Source organism: Hermetia illucens, chromosome 1, assembly GCF_905115235.1.
Source record: "Hermetia illucens chromosome 1, iHerIll2.2.curated.20191125, whole genome shotgun sequence".
NCBI lineage: Eukaryota > Metazoa > Arthropoda > Insecta > Diptera > Stratiomyidae > Hermetia > Hermetia illucens.
In genome coordinates, this window is record NC_051849.1 from 114188350 (window position 1) to 114208427 (window position 20078).

A 20078-nucleotide genomic window follows, 5' to 3' on the forward strand; every position below is an offset into this window, starting at 1 on the left:
GTCCTCTGTTTTTGTTAGAAATCTTCCCTGTGGAGAAATAACCGCATCATATCCATTAGAATACGGACGAAAATTACGTACCTCCGAACAGTCCGTTCTCATTCCCACCTATACAGGCTGCAACCCCAACCTATCATTATGTGCTGAGCTAGAACGATCCTGGCCCTGCAGGATATTATTAGCTGCCGCACCCAGCAAGATACGTCGGCAAAAGTTCAAAATTCTACATAGCATGTGGCTATGAAGACCGGTAACTGTCTGATGATAGATATTATTGCTAGATAGGGGGTGCTCCCCACGAGTTCTTACCATTTGGCACTCCTTTCATTATTCGTTCCAAGGGAGGTCCGTTGTTCAAAGCTAACAAGAAATTGCTTCAGGCGGTCTCGTACGGACATTCTCAATCGAGGTATTGTGCGCTTTGCACGAGGAGTGTGGACGTTTGAAGTGCGGAAGACAGGGCCAAATGGGCAACAAGGTGGTAACCTTCACAGAGAAACAGTTGGACGACTACCAGGTAATTGATTGTGTAGCTGCTTGCACCGCTCACGAGCGCTTAACTTGATTTACCCTTGTTCTCATTGATTATTTTAATTCTTACTTCATTTCTCATTTCATTCAATTCCGCTTGCTGTCGCTGGATGTGATGCTGGCCGGTGGATCACATGACGCAAACGAAATTCAATTTCACAAGGACTGCACATTTTTTACACGAAAGGAGATTTTACGGTAAATTAGTTTCTTGTAAGCACGTTCTGACGTCGATCCGCCTCGATGCTGAAATGGAGGGATGCCCCTCGCTGGATCCGGTTTCATCCTTACTTGTAATCATCAAGTGAATCCCCGTCCTTGTTGCCCTATAGTATTCCTCTTTTGTTCTAGTGTTGTGTACACTAACGTGAAATTGAATTAGGGACCAATTTCCGACTGTTTTCTTTTCTAGCCATTTTTGTTTCATTGAATCCACAGGAACTTTGCTCTCTGTTTTGCGAGTGAATGTGCTTGAACGATTCCGTAAAGTGAAGTGCAAACACTGATTTTAATAAAACAGAATTCAATTGTCGCGGATTTTTCGTTGCTTAGTTGAAATGTTACTTGAACTTCGATAATTCGTCTTTTCTCAATTAAAGAAAATCGAACTATCATCGTAGGTTAGGTTTTATACAGACATATTTATGTTGCTTACTGGTGAAGAGAGTGCAATTATTAAACTTTAGCCAACCTGATTTTCGTTGTCTCAAATACTTCACAAATCAAGGGAACTATTTCGAGTTGCTAGTGCTTTTCGTATAACACGGCACGTGGAAAACATTTCAGGTCTAATTTTCAAGAGCTGAGTTGGTTCCCCTTCCCGAAGTCGTTGAAGGGAGTCGAAAGTCCCATACTTTGCGAGGTTTGCCGACATCGTTTCAGATATTTCAATGAAACGAATTTCACTAAACATTATGACCCGTTGGTTCCACACAAGATTGTGTTCACAATTAAGTCGGGATCTCAACTTCAACTCCGCCTCTTCCTGAAATTACATATAAGGACTTACGAGAATTTAATTAAGGTTAACTATATAATTACGATTTTACGTTAAGTGAAGGAAACTTTTACGGTGTTATTTGACTATATACATACAAACGTTAGAATCTATATAGTCTTCCTGACTAGCTTCGTTGGAACGCATAATGTGTAGGTTGATGATTTTGTTGGGTGAAAAAAGGCTAAATTTAGACACACGATTCCCGAAAAGAGCATTTGAGTTATCTGTGTAGGAAGTTGGAAACTTCACCATCCCAAGAATTGCTTTGGAAACACGAATAGCAATGCTCTTGAATTGAATACCAATAGATATCATTCCCACCGTTGTGTTTTTAAGGTTTTGTATTAGATATCTATCTGTCTGTCTGCCTGCCATACTTTGTTCGGAAACACTTGTACCTACTGACTTGAACTTTGGTGGAAATGCTGAAACAGTGAACTCTCACGCACGAAGCGAAGTAATGTTATTCTATGGTGAGATTAAGAGGTTTTCATACTGCGAAAAGGGAGGTGTAGATTATTTGTCACCTAATATATTCATGTGGGTTTTTAATAAAAAGTCCAAGCGGTTTTTGAACTAAGCTTTGGCATCAGAAAATCAAATTAAGAACCAATTCTCTGAAATTACTTAATCGATAATTCTGAGTAAATCATGGCAATGCCTCTATATGGTATCTACCCCCAAAATACTCGCTACAAAGTTAATAATAATTTATCAACAGATTTTGTAAATTTATTGGAAAACCCCTTTTAAGTTCATCCAATGCTACAAGATTTCGTATTGATTCTATTAGGGTAAGGGAAATTTGTTGGAAATCTTAGCATCACTCCTTTTCTTGTGAATTTACTGCGTGCCAAGACATCTTAAGTGATTAGTGCCAAATCAAAGTAATGTTTGACATATAAAACTAAAAACACATATTTGTACATATATCTATGTAATACACATATGAGCAGAGTACTTTCGCTAGCTGTAAATTATTGAATGATTAGTTTTTATAGAATTCCGCTACAAAAAAAATCATTTGTTAAACAATGTCCCAGTGAGCAATTATGTTTGCACAAAATATAAAAAAATCCTCACAGCATTACATTATTATCACATCAGTGAAACGGGTTGGTGTTATTTGAGTTCGTTAGTTCTTAGATGGGGGACCAGATATGGGTTTATTTTCACTTTTTTATTGGTTGTCGGTCACAATACATGTCAAGGCAGGGTGTAATTATTTCTTTCCCAAATGATGATGTGGATTATCAAATGCCAGGTTTCGATCAGTTCAGAATTGATTGAAAGTGGGGTAGAGCTTTGGCTAAAGGAGACAGTTATAAATCAAGGGCCCATTCTCAGAAACTGCTAAATCGGAGAACCTGAAAATAAATTGAGAAACTGATTCTGTGAGATATCTAAGCTCCCAAATCCCATCTATATCGATATCAATTGAAAGAAAGTTAGAGGACAGCATTGCCTCTAAGCACTCAGAAACCTGTGGTTCAATGTACCCGACGACGCTAATAACGGAATATTCCAGATTTATTTACCTATCGCAGAATTTCCGGTGGCTGATCTGCAAATGGAGTATATCTTCACAAAAAATCTGATGTCTGAGGCGTCAATAGGTGGCTTCATTACAGGATAAAGAGTATTATTTTATAGAATTTGTCTATATACATACAAAATACTGTACCCAGCTAGTGAGTAATGACCAGTGAGAAGCCCACAATAATTCTGCACGTTTTCCTGCTGTTTGACAGGAATATCTTTGCACGATGTTTGTTTGGTGCGGTGTGAAGTTTGTGAATTTCTGCAGCTGGTACTATCCCGTCATTAGTGGCACATTGTTCGAGCACAGAGCCTGCCATATGGTCAGTAACGGTTATTAGAGCACTTATGAGTTGCCTCCTGGATGTACATAATGAGAGAGGCGCTGACATCGGTCTGGAAAAGGGTCACCTTCGGATGTTCACTTACGTTCGGTTGTGTGTTGCGTTTGCCACTTCCCTTTGGAGAGCTGCTATTCTGCTACTACTGCTAAGTTTAACATCGACCGCTTGTATGATCTATTTGCCGCTTTACAGTGGGGAGCTATCTTGTTGATTGGACGGCAGATACATTCAATAACCCGTCTGAGAATATCGACGAGCATTGAGCCACACAAAAAATGCTATTTTCTTGGGTGCTACGAGAAAGGGTGGGAAAGGATGCAGCTGGTTGCGGAATCGTGGAAGCGAATCGATGAAGGGAGGGGTTGAAGGCTCCTTTGACCGCTGCAAGTGGTGGTGGGCGTGACGCACTCGAACTTCGATACCGAAAGAAATCCCGGGATGTTTAGCGTTTTGTGCATCGTGACAAACTGGAATGATTTCAGAAGCATATATCGCTTTACGAAAGGGCTTGCGTTTGCTTGTGCTTTGAAGGACTTTACCCGGAGACATCTCATTCATGATGACGAGCTGTTGAAAAAGTTGAAAGAACACTTCATCTCGTGTGGCATTCGGTGACGTTCCCCTTCTTCTGGATGTTTTATTACAAACGAAGGATTTTGTCGGTCCACAGGGTTGGAAATTGGAAGTGGCAGTGAATCATGCATTAAGGAGGGGGAAAATTCCATTTCAGGCTATGTCATGTAGTGGAATCTACTCTCCCAAGATGGCTGGACGGTACTTGGCGTAGAACAGTAGATTTTCCTTCTGTTGTCAGGTAAGCACACAGCAGTTTCAGCGTTGTCATAGCAAACATTCACGTCACTAATGTATCATTGACTCCATGCTCTCTGATGATATCACAAACTTTTTCGAATGCAGCACAGGCCATTGAATGTCCACGAATACCCCGTCAGGTATTCCACTTTCAGAATAGCGTCCTCTGACTTTGAAGCCAGGAAGTGTATTTTTAATCGTTCCAAATTCTACTTCTAGGATGAACGTAAGGGGGGTTTTTCGGTAAATTTCTAAAATATGTTAATATACTGTTATTATCTTTATTTAAGCAGCTATCGGAATGGGATGTATATTGGGGGCTAGATTTCGTATGGATGCAACATTTTGATTTTCATATTTTTAAGTTGGATAGGTTCTGAAAACGAGACCTGTAACACTTTTTGGAGCATAACTTTTGAGCCTTCGCTCCCCTATGTTTCACCCGGCATAAAAAATATCATCAGTTTCGAAAAGTACTACTGAGCTATTTGATACCACACACGAACATATTTTGTTAAAAAAAATACACCCTCTTTTCACATCTACGTTGAGTCCCTCTTAAACGTAGTGCAAAATGATGCTAGTCGTTGTAGGTAAATGGATTCATAAACTTCACGTTCTCACCAAATTTTGTGACGATTGGTTTAGCTGTTTTCGAGTGAATCGGGTGTGACAGAAAGACATCGAATCAATTCTCATAAAGTTATGTTTTGCACAAAACCTTAAAAATGAGGCAATGCAATGCAGCAATTATTGGGAAGCGTCACCGGAAAAAATAGAATTGTGGTAACGCGGTGCTGGATCATCTGGAAACAAAAAATTAAAGTTCTTTCATTAGATGATCGTTTTCACCAGGTGACGCAACGATGGATTTTCGAAATTTCAATTCTTTACTTTTTGGGAATACTTTGAAATGAAAGACGAGATTTTTGCAGGAAAAAAATCGGCTAATTTGTTACAGTAAAATAAAAAACAAAAAAATAAATCAATAAATTATGTACAGAAATAGTTTTCAAAATGTGAAAGCATGAGCTCGTGAAAGTTCCATATGATTTTTCAAGAGAGTCCAGTGTAGTTGACTCATCCATCGGCTTCCAATTTCTTAGAGTACTTTCTAAAGGAGTGTTACTTTGAACGTTTCACGAGTCCCTTATATTCATGATAATAGATGCCTATCTCTGGGATTGCTTTGCTATTGCCCCAACAAATTTGTTGAACGTTCATATCACAAGCTATCAGGAGTTCAAGGCCACTTGATTGCATACGCCACCAGGTCCGTGAGTTCTTGTGCTGGTGGAGGGCACATAGAATCATAGGGTAGACACGAAGCCAACTATACCGTTTTTCTTTATTTTATTAACCAGATATTCAAAGATAATCTGAACTAGTTCTCGGAAAAGAATTGCTCCAACCAAACCTATGGCTTTTGTACCACCAAGATATAGGGGCAGTCCTGCAACCTTGGCTTTTATGAGTTTACATTTAAATCTAGTTTAACGTGAAAACCGCAACTAACTAAAGAGATGGCAGTGTCTAGCGTCGATCTCACCAGGAGTACCAATTTGCTTTACTTTTCGCTGAAAATTCTGCTTTCTTGTATTCGATTTCTCTGCATGTTGCCACACTTCGTGGTGAAGCAACGCCCCTGCCCTCATTTCCAAGAAACTTCGCTTTCTTTCGTAGTACCTTCCGCTGTCGTCGGCTGAAAACTTCTCAGGTTCACGGTGTTTAGTAGGCGCGGCATTGAGTTGTTGTACTATATTTTCTTCCTGATGGCTTACAGACGGCAGGCTTTTCACTGCAGAGGAGGGCATGTCTTCCATAGATTTCTCAGTGGGTAATATGAATTTGGTGAATCCTCTGAAATCCCTTCCTCGGGCGTGACATACCAAAGTCAGCAGTCTGACATATTAAATATATATATATACATTACATTATGAGCTACGTACAAATGAAACAGTCGTGCCCCCGAATATTTTTATGTTAGTAATACACAAAACTTTCAGATTTCCAGCGCCGGGCTTTGAATCTTTACATAATTAGGTTTAATGGTGAAGAAAAAAAAGTATAGTTTAGAAAAATGACGTGAAAACAACGAGCAGGAGGCAAATAGAAAAGTTTAGAATATATTCCTATACAGAAGTCAGTAAAGTGTTCGAACATCTTAGGGTGTCGTTATGTACTTTTAATAACTTTAGGTAGAGGATTTATTTTTTATGAGTATTCATTATTCTACTTTGTTACTTAAGCCTAACTACTGCACCAAACACATATATGTACATCTTCGGCGGGTGCTTCTCTTCTTTGGGGACTAGCAGTTACCAAGCTCGCCTACTTCAGAACTTGACATCTCCGAAACAAGTTGGCTCTTAGCACCTGGAGGAAGTCGAGGGTACGAAGTTTCCTAGTGGAGAAAGTTGAAAATTGAATCGTAATTAGCTGACGTAAACTCAGCTTATCTCTTTCTGAGTTAAAATGTAACTAATTGTGGAAGCTCCAAGAGCTATTGCAACTTCTTGCTTACATATTTACTGGCTTTCGGATCATAATGGGCGTCCTAGGTAACATAGTTTCCACCAAGTTACAGTTCATTTGCCACGGACGAATATTATATCATGTGATAAGCCGGTTTTACTGTTGCTTTACCATGCTGAATTTCCAAACTACTCTGCAGACAGTGTAACTTGGTTGCCAACCTGAGGTTCTGCTCCCAAAAATCCGAATTTTTTTATATTCTCGCAACGTGAAACTCCGTCGCAGCGTACAACTTGGTGGGTGGCTGGTAAAATCCGCACCGCTGAAGACTTTGACAAAATTAGTACAACATTCTAGAAAGCGGCTCTATGTGTCCATGAATATGCTTGCATATCGAGTTGCACTGCGATTGCCAAATGAAAACAAAGCATCTTTGCGCCAATAAGAGTTGATGGGAATATCTATCAAGTAACTCTGAAACAACAATACAACGTTCAGTTTGTTTAAAGTTTATTTTCTCGCATAATTTATTGTGATTATATGTTTTGGCCCTAGAGGGTTAAAGGCAAGTGCCGACTAGAAATTTAGTTAGGCTTCTTGAATGGCGAAGGTAGTCTAAATGCGGCTTTCCTATTTACGGTTAAAATATAGCAAGTCGGACTTTAAAAAGTCCGATTCAGCAAATCAAAATTCCCGAAAAGAAATAAAGAATGCCAAACACAATCCAAGCCAGGCAAATCTGAGGGTCTATTGAAATGAGAGAGTCCTCACAATTCCCAATTTATTACCAATGCATGATTACTATTGAAATGTTTGAAAAGCCATGGAGGATATTACGGGTGAGATTTATGTAGTCTACTGTTCAGCAGCTCAAACATATGACATTCGTCAAAAGTATGGTATTTGCAATCTGTTAATTTGACTTTTTTAACCTATTTTACTGAAGTAGTCTGTAGGTGAATAAAACGTGCAAACAATTTCTAATTTGAGCAGCTTGGGAAGTTCTGATGACTTCAAATCAAGAAGACAATACACGAGAGGTAAAACTAGTAAAAACAAGTTGGGAAACCCGAACCTGGACTTTTCAGGTATGAAAGGTTTTGTGTATTCCTTTTATAAAGAAATTTGTTGAGTGAGCATTTGGCGTACTAATCGGCCAAATGGAGTAGCACGTAATATATGCATATATTATGTCAGTCTTGAATTTGCAAACAAGTGACAACTTTTACCTATTATAACTTTGTTAGTAACAGTGAGATTTACACTTGGTAGGATTACGTTCTGTGTTATACCCTACATTGTTAAAAAAAATTCGTGGTACTAGAATGAACTTAAGGGGGGTTTTGCAGACAATTATTAAAAGTTATAGTAACATACTATTATTAGCTTCATTTCAACGGATATCGGACATATCTAAATTAATCCTATGTATCTTAACATTTCCGGTTTGCTCCATGCGGCAAAGTATACATATCTATTCACATATGTGCGTAAATTGTATAACACATGCATACATATATCCAAACTGATTGGACACTGCCCGCAAACAAACTTTATTAATATATATATATAAATATGTATACCTCAAGGGATTGATGCCGATCTGTAAATAACTAAAAGAAGCCATGGCCTTTTATAAATAATAGTTGAATTCTCTCATTCCCCTATGCAACAATATTACGACCAATTTCGAAAAGTACTAATTAAAAAATAAAAATTGCACCCCCTTTTCGCACGGGCCCCACCTTAATTTCAACCCAGAATAGCGCCACTGTCTATTTGCAAAGGGGTTACCAGACTACAGGTTCTCAATAAATTTTGTGACAATAGTTCCAGCTTCCAGTTTCGGCTAAATCAGATTTGACAGACAGATAGACAGACGGACAGACAGATATTGAATCGATTTTATTGAAGTTTTACAAAACTAACGAAATTAAGATGGTCCCATGTCCCCACTGGTCGTATGAGTTCATTATATGATGGTGATTACACACATATTTTAGAACTTAGAAATACAAAACGTTAACCTACCATAACTTTGTTAATGATAGTTGGATTTAAAAACTTGAAATTGATTGTTATATACATGTTTGCCATTTAGCCCTGGGTGGTACATATTTTATCAAATATATTTACGCGCTTGCGGTCATCCGAAATACGCCTCAGCTCCCGTCACGACTCCCCGCAACGGCCGCACTATTTCTTCACTACTCTGCGCCAAGTGCCCTTAGGGCGACCCACCCGTTGACCATCTTGGAAGAGTAGATTCCTCTTCATGACATAGCCAGCAATGCAATTGTATTCTTTCTTTAAGTATGGTCAACCACTGCCACTTCTGCCTTTCGATCATATCGTGTACGAGTGGCAAGCAGTCTGAAATAGAGTCACGCTAGTCCACTCCGATGATACGACGCAGACAGGTGTTCAGGAAGGTTTGGAGCTTCTTAGTAAGAATTGAGGTCACTCTTTATGTGCTACTACCATAAAGCAACACGGAAAGAACACTAGCACAGAACAGTGTCAATATAATATTGCTTTTGAGGTAACTGTATTACGTGATTAAAACTACCATAATACTATATAATTAATTAATTTTCTTATTGTTCCTTTTAAGGTTTTGTGTATATCAAAACCTTGTTAAAATTGATTCACTGTCCGTCTGGTTGTTTGTCATAGTCAATTTTTTCCAAAACGGCTAAATCGATCCGAACGAAATTTGGTGGAAAAATGGGAACTTTGAAATCCCACGTATACAGCGAATGACATAAATTTAGGTGATATTTAAAGGGGGGCTCCCCATACATGCAAAGGGGGTATTTAAAAATTTTTTTCACCGGATATAATCGTGTGGGGTATCAAAGTCCCGGTTAGTACTTTCCGAAACTGAAATCAGTTTTGACGTGAATTGCAAAGTACGCGAGTAAGGAGTTAAAATGTACGTACTTAAAGTGAAGCAAGACTCAATTTCGAAACCAAAAATCCGAAAAAAATCAGGAAAGTGCGCTTAGATGAAATCTAGGCCTCAAAATATATCCCATTCTGCTCAAATAAACTTACTGATAGCATACCACCAATTTTTAGAAATTTACTGAAAAACCGCCCTTGAAATCATCCTAAGACTACCAGATTTTGCACCAGCATAGAGGACCATATTCCGCATTACGCTTCATGGAAATCTGGCAATCAACGCCGGCGTTATATCAAGTCAAACTTATCAATTTCGTGCAAATTTACGGTATCCTAAGCCATACAAATAAGATGCTGACGTCATAATTAACAAGAATAATATACATTCGAATGGAATATTAAAATTCCATTCATGAAGAATCTACTTCTCCCAAGCCCTTCTTAAGGTTTTGTGTAAAACAAAACCTCATTAAAATCGGTTTACTGTCTGGTGAAAAGGTGGGAACTCTGAACGCTCACGCATACAGTGAGTTACATAATTCTACATCGCATTTAAGGGGATCCCCATACATGCAAAAGGGGATGTAATTTTTTTTTCGTCAAATATAGTCATGTGGAGTATCAAATGAAAGGTCTCGGTTAGTAATTTCCGAATCCGGACTTAGTTTTGATATTTGTTGGAAACATTCACCGTCTCCGTGAAAATGCAAATTTAATTTTTGAAGAAAAAAGTGCTGTGTCAGTATTTATAATAACATAGGGCATAATGCTGGAGTGTTTGCGGGAAATTGTGAGAATATCCACTTTCGCGTTATAGAGACATTCAAAGTCTCGAATTTGCACAGAACCTTTGACCTATTGCAACTTTGTTAATAATATTGCAACTTTGTTAATAATATTGAGATTTCCACTAAACTTGGTACGATCGTGTTTTATTTAAGAGACTACATTGCATCAAAATTGATGATTTTTACGGTCAATTACTAAAATGTTTAGTAATGTACTATTTGAGCAGATATCGGTATGGAAGATTTTTCGGAATCTAGGTATCATATAGTGGCAGCCCCCGATTTTTTCCAGATTTTTCGGTTGGGTGGTTTCTGAGAATGGGTCCGTTAGACAAATGATCAATTTTGACCCCCGCACTTCCCAATTTTCCTATAAATGTCAAAACTAAAACCGGCTTCGAAAAGTACTAACCGAGACCTTTCATTTGATACCCCACGTGGCTATATTTGTTGAAAGAAAAATTTACATCCTTCCTTTTGCATGTCTGGGGACCCCTGGGGAGCCGTAAATTCGACCTGAAATGATGTAACTCACTAGGTGCGTGAGCGTTAACAGTTCTCACTTAACCACCATTTCGTGTCAACCGCTACAACCAGTTCCGAGAAAAATGCGTGTGACAGACAAATAGACAGACAGACAGACATGGGCGCAGTTGCCAGATCTTCCATCAGGCGCGCCCCTTTGTGCGGATAAGGGAATGCTCGGCGGATTCGTAAGAATATGCATTTGGAGATTTGAGTGCATGGGCATATTTATACGCAGGTCGGGTAGGTAGGGGAAAACTTGTCGGAACATGTCGCAGGACTTATTGTTTGATCCATTTAGGAGAAGTTCGATGATCCTGCAACCTCCTTCGAAATCAACGTTGATGAAGGAAGGAAATCAGGGAAGCTCCTCGAAACCTAATATATACCGAAGTGCCAGAACATGGACGAATCCTCGTTTGCCCTACTCGGAGGAAAAATAGTAGAATTGTCCGAATTAATAAAGGGCAAACACAATGTGCACCAGGCCATCAAAAACATGGTCCGAGCTATTCCAGTGACACCCCTCAAAATCCAAAGGGCGATAAGGTTGAAAAGAGGAGTAGAGAGGGTGCGAAGGATTTTTTCCTATCCTCGCAGGATGCGAAAAGGGGCAAAGGCCTCTCACCGGCAATGGGGAAGGCAAACAAAGTTACCAAAAGCGTGGAAACTGCGGCGCCGACTCCAATCGACTCAAGGGAGGTAAAGTCCCAAAAAGGAACCAAGGAAGCATGGACGAAGGTTGGCAGAAAGAAAAAGATTACGGGCCGAATTAATTATCATCTCCAAAAAGGTGATATGACTGATGTCCTCAGGTCCTCAGGAAGGTCAAATCCGATCCTGAGCTGATGGACCTTGAAGAGAAGAAGCACAAGTGCGGGCCAGAAAGCAGGAGAGCCTTGAATGCAGTAAGGAAAGGAGGTTGATAAAAATCAACCTGCGAGGCAGCGCAAGACCTCCTCTCGCAAACCATCTATGAGAAGGGAATCGAAGCTGCCATAATCGGCGAGCTTCACCGCAATAATAAGAGCGGTGCCTGTGCTGCAGATGTAACTGGCAAGGCGGCAATATGGGCGTATCAAGCCATTCAAGAAGCGATGGAGTTTCCAGAAGTTGGATTTGTCGGGGCTAGCTGGTATCTACATATGCTCCACCAAGTGCAACGACAGCAGAATTCGAAGGAATGCTAAGTATGCTGGTCTCGGATGTAAGAAGTGGAAACCCCAAGATGATAGCGGGTGATTTCAATGCATGGGCCGTGGATTCGGGCAGTCGCGTTACGAACACCATCTGATATATGTGAGTACCACATTGGCATGGTTTGTTAGTGAGGCAACTTTCTCCAGATCGAATATGGGCCATGCGACGATGTGCGTTCCCGCGGTGCTAGAAACCAGGACTGGTCCGTGAAAAAGGACACAATCCTGGTGGTGCGGCTACAGAACGCATAACGTCGCATATGCCGAGGCTACGGATCCTCGCAAAAAGGCGCTCAAACTATTTGTGAAATGGAGAGATCCCGGAGTTGCGGGTTGCATGTTTGCGAACAAGAAGGATCTGTCAACGATCTAGAGGAAAACCGGAGTGCGAAGAGAAACGTCAATTATAAGTAAACCTTTGAGGTAGGCTTTTTTGGGGGGGGGGGGGCATAAGTTAGGTGAATGCGTTTACGCACACAGGATTGGATTCCCGGTTGTGTACGTCGTCAGACTACCAACTTAACACCTCCCCATCGTCAGACAGCTAGCCTGGAACCGTTTGTCACATTACTTCGGACTAGTCCCCGAACTCTCCCGCCTTGCGGAGCCTTCAAATCAGGCAACTCCTTTCGCGAGCGGGAGAGGAGAGGAGGAAGGGAACTGACAGTTCATGGCACTCCCTGCCATCCGGCTCCTCCACCGGCCGAGTTCGATCTTCTTTGCAACGGGAAGGACCCGAACGTAATGGGTAACACGGCTCCAACTGTCAGCACTCCTCAGCATCTCTTCGACAATGTTGTCTAGAGAACCCCATACCACCTTCCACAAGAAAAACCAAGTCGGGAAATCCGAAGCTTGACGCTTCAGGTATAAAAGGTTTTGTGTTCTGGACAGGTTACTGCCATTGCCAGAACTGAGCGATTTAAATATCTCGAAGGGCAGGTTACCGACATTGCCAAAACTCAGCGATTTAAATATCTCGAGGGGCAGGTTACTGCCATTGCCAGAACTCAGCGATTTAAATATGCTATCTGCCAATGGAGAACTGCGTAATGAAATTATTTCACACATTAACGCAACCTGGATGAAGTGGCATTCCCCAACTGGTGTTCTTTGTGATCGACGTATCAGCGCACGTCCCAAATCTAAAATTTACTGCAATGTCGTCCGTCTGCCGCTCTCTATAGTTCTGAGTATTGGCCGATTATAAAGGTCAATGAACGGCGTCTTGCGGTACTGGGGACGAAGATGTTGCATTGCACTGGTGGCGTGACACGTTTGGATTACGTCTGAAATGAGGATATCCGCGATCGATACGGGTTTGCACCGATCGTGGAAAAACTGCAACAGAGGCGTTTTCGATGGTATGGTCACGTAATTCACACTAACGAGAATTCAACAACCAGTATTGGTCAGAACATCGAAAGCAACGGTAAGCAACCAAAAAGCCGACCAAAACAATGGTGGCTTGATACGCTGGATGGGGATTTAAAGGTCTCAAGATTACATCCTGATCAGGTATTTGATAAAATAAAATGACGAAACCGATCACCACAGGCCGACCCCGTTTGTGAACTGATGGCTGAACAAAAAGAAGAAGATGTGAGGAGCGACGCGTGCACGACAGCTCCGTGTAATATAGCTAAAAATGCCATTGCCCTCTATTTTCTAGAAAGCGATTTGATGGAAAGCCCTGTGTTGATAATGGTCAACCTCATACGTCTCACACCCTGAGTTTAATATTATTAGCAAACGCCAACAATTTAACCAACATCAAATATAAACAAGTCGGGAAACCGGAAGCTAGACGCTTCAGGTATGAAAGGTTTTGTTTATTTCTTTTATGAAGAGATTTGGGTGTGCATTTGTCATATTAGCATGTAGGACGTAAAATATGCATATATTATGTGAAAATAGCCACTTTCAAGTGATATTGACATTCATAGTCTGGAATTTGCAGAGAAGCGACAGCTTTGACTTAGTATTACTTTGTTAGTAATAGTGCGAAATTTGGCAGGATCATGCTCTATGCTGTAGCCTATATTGTTGCAAAATTTTGTAATTCTAGGGTGAACCTAAGGGGGGTTTTCCTGTCAATTACTAAAAATTGTAGTAATGTACTATTATTAACTTTATTTGAACAGGCATCGGTATGGAGGGTATTTCGGAGCCTAGGCACCATATAGTGACAGCCCCCTGATTTTTTTCAGATTTTTCGGTTGGGTAGTTTCTGAGAATGGGTTTGTTAAAAAAATGACCACTTTCAACCCCCCCACCCCCCACCTTTTCAACAAATGTCAAAACTAAGACTGGCTTCGAAAAGTACTAATCGAGACCTTTAATTTGATACCCCACATGACTATATTTGATGAAAAAAAAATGTACACCCTCCCTTTGCATGTATGGGGACCCCCCCTTAAATTCGACGTAAAAGGATGTAACTCACTATATGCGTGAGCGTTCACAGTTCCCATCTTTCTACCAAATTTGGTGCCAATCGCTATAACCGTCTCCGAGAAAAATGCGTGTGACGGACAGACAGACAGAGAGACAGACAGACAGATAGACGGACAGACAGACAGACAGTAAACCGATTTTAATAAGGTTTTGTTTTACAAACAAAACCTTAAAAAGGGCTAGGGAGAATTAGATTCTTCTTGAATGGAATTTTAATATTTCACTCGAATTTCAATTATTCTCGTTAATTATGACGTTAGCATCTTATTTGTATGGCTTGAGATGCTGTTAATTAGCACGAAATTGATAAGTTTGAACTTCTATAACTTTGACACTAATAGTTGGATTTTCATGGAACTTGGCATGTGCATGCACGAGACTGTCCTCTATGCCGGTGCACCTAGGATGAGCTTAAGGGGAGTTTTTTAGTCAATTTTTAAAAGTTGATAATATGCTATTAGTAAATTTATTTGAGCGGATACCAGAATGGGACATCTCTCGAAGATTAGATTTCACATAAGTGTTTTACACAAAACCTTAAAAAGGGCTGCAGATAAATAGATTCTTCATAAATGCGACTTTAATATTCCACGTGAATGTCAATTATTCCGGGTAATTATGACGTCAGCATCTGATTTGCATGGCTTTGGAAGCAGTAAACTCGCGCGAAATTGCTAAGTTTGAATTGCTATAACTTTGGCGTTAATTGCCTGATTTCCATAAAATTTAGCACATATATACAAAATATTATCCCCTATGCTGGTACAAAATTCGGAAGTCCTAGGATAAATCTAAGGGGGGTTTTTCAGTAAATTTCTAAAAAGTAGTAATATACTATTACTAAGTTTATTTAAGCAGATATCGGAACGGGACATATTTTGAGGCCTAGATTTCATCTAGGCGCACCACCCTGATTTTTTTCGGATTTTTAGGTTGGGTAGTTTCCGAAAATGAGTCCTGTCTCACTTCAAGTGCATACATTTTGACTCCTTACTCACGAGCTTTGCAATTTATGCCAAAACTAATATCAGTTTCGGAAAGTACAAATCGGGACCTTTCATTTGATACCCTACACAACTATATCCGGTGAAAAAAATTGTTGAATCCCCCCTTTGCATGTATGGGGAGATTCTCTTTAAACTCCACCTAAATCTATGCCACTCGCTGTAAGCGTGAGATTTCATAGCTCCCATCTGTCCACTAAATTTCGTTCGGATCGGTTTAGCCGTTTTGGAGAAAAGTGCGTGTGACAAACAGACAGACAGACAGACATTGAATCGATTTTAATAAGGTTTTGTTTTACACAAAACCTTAAAAAGTGTGATGGGCGTCGTCCACAACTCCACTGCAAAATACACAATCCGAAGATCGCGCCTTTCCAATCTTGTGCAGCTAATACTGAAAACCTCCATACCCACTTAAAAATTGGGTAAGGAAATAGTCAGTCTCAACTATGCTTCCGATTCAGCCACGCACGTAAATCCTCGATGAGCAGCGCAGTCCATCTACCTTTAGTTTCATTTTGCCAAGAGAGCTGCCACTCGTCTAGAGTGCGTTGCCGTTTTTCATGGTCACCATCACGGCCGGTTCAGAGACAGTGCGGTACGTAGACGCCACTCTCAAAGCTCCCCGTCTCTGTACTTGCGCGAAACGTTTACGATATATCTCTTTGGTAAGAGCGTCAGCCCATACCTCTGCGCCGTAAAGCAGGAGACGTCGCCTGCTAGACGTAGGACTCCCAATGTTTGCCATTAGCTTACTTAACGCCGAAACTCCAGCTGCAGCCTTGTTCGCTGCTGCTTTGATCTGCTCAAAAGACTCATCTTTGAATCAGGAGACAATCCGAGGTACTTTACCGCTGGTTTTGACTCGATCATCGACTCGCCGAACGATATGGGACGCAGGGTCGGAATTCTCTTTTTAGTCAGGATGACTATTTCGGGTTTTTCCAGTGCAAGGTTGAAACCATGAATAGTCATTCATCCGCTTACCCGTCGCATCAATATGTCGAGTTTGCTTTGTGCCTGTTCGATATTACGTCCAGCAACAAGCACCGCGACATCATCTGCATAACCGGCCAGTCGCGACTCTTCTGGCATGTCGAGTTTAAGTAGGCTATCATAGGTAGCGTTCCAGAGGTTTGGCCCTAGGATGGATCCTTGCCTTACCCCCAACGTGACTGCCATCCTCCTCTGACCGTCCTTAGATAGTCCCTCAATATCCGTAAGGGATAGTTCAGCACGTGGAAAGTATTGTATAGTGTGCCTAGAATGTCCTTCCATCTTAGGTTATACTCTCCACGCCGACGTCATCATCTCATACGGGGTGCGCAGCGAATAGTGTCCTTACAATGCGATACATCTGCTCGGGCTTAAGTGAACAGGGTTTCCGCAGAGCCCCGATTTTTCGAGTTACCAGTTTGCAACCGGGTCCCCATTCACCTCGACAATCAGATCCAGCCAGGAGCGAGCTTTGCTCTTGTTCATTGCGCTGCGGAGTCTCCTTTTGGCTGATTTGTACTCCGTGACTATGGTACATGCCGCCTACCGGTCGCTTAGACGTTGTTAAACGGCGAAGCCTGCGACACTCTTTCCAGAGCTCTGAGATTTCCACTGTCCACCAATACATAGGAGGTTTGCCAGGTCTCTTTGCCTCCTAGGCATGAAGGCTCTGGAGGCCGTCGTTATCAGGTCCATAACTGAATTAACGACAGTGTCAACTACAGGGCTACCGCCCCCAGGAGTACCCTCCAGCGTGGTCCCGCATGTTCCAAGAGTTTCGATAGACCTCCCGGTGTTCACTTTCGCAACGTTTCGAGAGTTTATGTCCACCACTTCGAAGGCAATGAATTGATGGTTGCTTGCAGAACTCGCCACCCGTCCACCGACGGCACCAGTGACTCCGACGCGAAGGTTACGTCTGGAATGCTTCCGTCGCAGCCCGGACGCCAGAACGTTGGCGTGGATCCGCTGTTTAGAACTACCAGTCCTGTTCTCCCCGCAATTTCGAGAGTTTTGTTTCTCTCTGGAGTCTGTGCGAGGCATGCCCCATTGAAGTGCCCTAGCATTGAAGTCACCCCTGACCAGGATCGCCCATCTGTGCCTAAGATAGCGTCCTCCAAAGCATCAAGCCTGCGTCGAAAGTCTAACACCGTCTCATTCGGCGTAAAGTAGACACTAAATAACTCTTCTTTTTCTTCAGCCTTTGTCTCGTTCACAAGCGGGGTCGGCTCGTCATGATCGGTTTTGCCATTTGATGATCTGGATGCAATCTCGAGGCTTTTAAATCCCCATCCGCTGTATCAAGCCATCGACTTCGATATTCAGACCAATCTTGACAAGTGAATTCTCGTTAGCGTGAATTGCGTGACCATACCATCGAAGACGCCTCTCTCTCAACTTTTCTACGATCGGTGCAACCCCATAACGGTTGCAGATATCCTCATTTCGGATGTGATCAAAACGTGCCACGCCACTAGTCCAACGCAACATCTTCGTCTCCATTACCGCAAGACGCCGTTCATTGTCTTTTATAGTTGGCCAACACTCAGAACCATAGAGAGCGACAGGAGGGACACCATTGCCGTAAATTTTCGATTTGAGACGTTCGTTGATACGTCGATCACAAAGAATACCAGTTGTGGAACGCCACTTCATCCAGGTTGCGTTAATGCGTGAAGCAATTTCATAGCACAGTTCTCCATTGGCTGATAGCGTTGACCCGAGGTATTTCAATCATTCAGTTCTGGGCAAATCACTGCCGTTAACAGTGATTGTGCCCGTTTCCTGGGGATCGGTCGTCAAAAATTCAGTTTTGTTTACATTCAATCTGAGACCGTGTTGCATGAGGCGATCATTGCATTTTTGGACAAGTTGCTCGAGATCGTTTTTGCTAGGGAAACATCATTTGCTTAAAGCAGTGTGTAGGGCGCTGAACGTTGGATATCCCGTGAGACACGAAGCGGTTTTGATACATCCGCCATACACTAAATAACATTATCCCTGAACACCGAATCCAGACAAAGCCTCGGCCTTGGGTAAGAATCCTAGGGAGGGTGCCGTCCCGAACCCATATGGCAGCGGTACCTGATATGTCAGGGCGCCATGAAATTGGGTCCATGTTTTGGTACTGGTAACTGATGAGTACTAAATCAGCTTTGGTCTCCGCAGGGAACTGCGTTAGCAACTCGTGAGCGGTTGTACTCCGGTGCATATTGATTTGTAGGGTGCGAGTCATGTTGATCGCGTCCTAGCTCTTACCAATTTTGCTCTGAGGACTGGTCACGATGTACCTCGACGTAACCTTATTTATTGTCTTCGGACCTAGTTTGAAAATTACTCGACCTCCCTTCGTTTTACGAACGGAAGACACTTTTGCACCGTTATCTTCAGGTTTAATCTTGTAACGGATTGCACTGAGGACTTCCGTAAAAGTCTTCCCTTGCGTCGGCTTAATAAGCAGAACTGGTGGTCTAGTCCTCCTTCGTCTCCCCGCCTTTTCTATCGGTGTTCCGTTTGCCGAGTCCGCCTTAATTTTAGGCGGCGGTTTTTCTGATGACGTAACGTGTTGTCTCTTGTTCCTCTTTGCCTTCTTCTTTTGAGCCCTGGAGAGTACCTGTGTGAAGTCTCATTCAGATCTCCCTTCCTCCGTTTTTTCGTTTTTTCCCCAGTTCGCTCTGCAATGAGCTGTCTGCGAACCGTTTGGTACTCGTAGTGTTCTCGTCGGGAGGCGCGGTTGTTTCTGCTTCCTGCGGATTTTCTCTTACTCTCCATGTCCACCTATAATATGAAATCCTGTCCAGCCCGTTTTTCATCCCTTTGACGACGTTTTTCTGGAGGAACGTCACAGAGTGCATGCGTTTTACAACTGCCGCGCATTTCTTAATAAACCTTTTCTCTTCAGCTTGCGCCAGAGTAGTCGACAGCTTAAACAGGCTGTACGGACCAGCAAGCGAGAATGTTTCAATAAACTTTTCGTGGAGCCCCTGGGAAACAGCGTACAGGGTGGTTATGAAGAAGTTAAAAGGGCGAACACCACAACTGACCTGCCCGCATCTTCTGCTCGATATCGTGATGGCGCTCTTTCCCCCGGATAAAGGGGATCGCAGACAACACAAGCAAGCCTTCGACGTCTAGACCATAACTGCGGTAACTGACGACTGGCGCAAATTTGCCGGTGAATTGATGATAACAAAGCACCCGGTCTCGCTGTTAAGGCCAGACCCGACTGGTTTATCGGCGTATTTGAAATATGTATGGTAGAAAGAGTTTTCGCCGGCCGATGGAAGAGGCAGAAACTAGTTTTGCTGCCGAAGCCGAATAAGCACCCAGGACATCCATCATCATACCGCCTGATTTGCGTCATCGACACAGTAGGAAATATACTCGAAAGGGCCATCTACAATAGACTGCTCCCTATCATTGAATATAAGGATACACTATCGGAGCGACAATTTGGATTTCGACAAGGTCACTCAACGATCAACGCCGTAGACGTTGTT

The 20078-nt window shown here is 42.0% G+C and overlaps 1 protein-coding gene across 1 annotated transcript in view; it reads left to right on the top strand.

Moving 5' to 3' along the window:
• The first annotated feature begins 360 nt into the window (after positions 1–360).
• Positions 361–20078, top strand: part of LOC119661423 (calcium and integrin-binding family member 2-like) — a 34008-nt gene continuing 14290 nt past the window's right edge. Inside the window, 2 exon segments of the mRNA XM_038070766.1 lie at positions 361–517; positions 695–729. Of these exon segments, the coding sequence (XP_037926694.1) occupies positions 467–517; positions 695–729 (86 nt within the window). The 5' untranslated portion in view covers positions 361–466.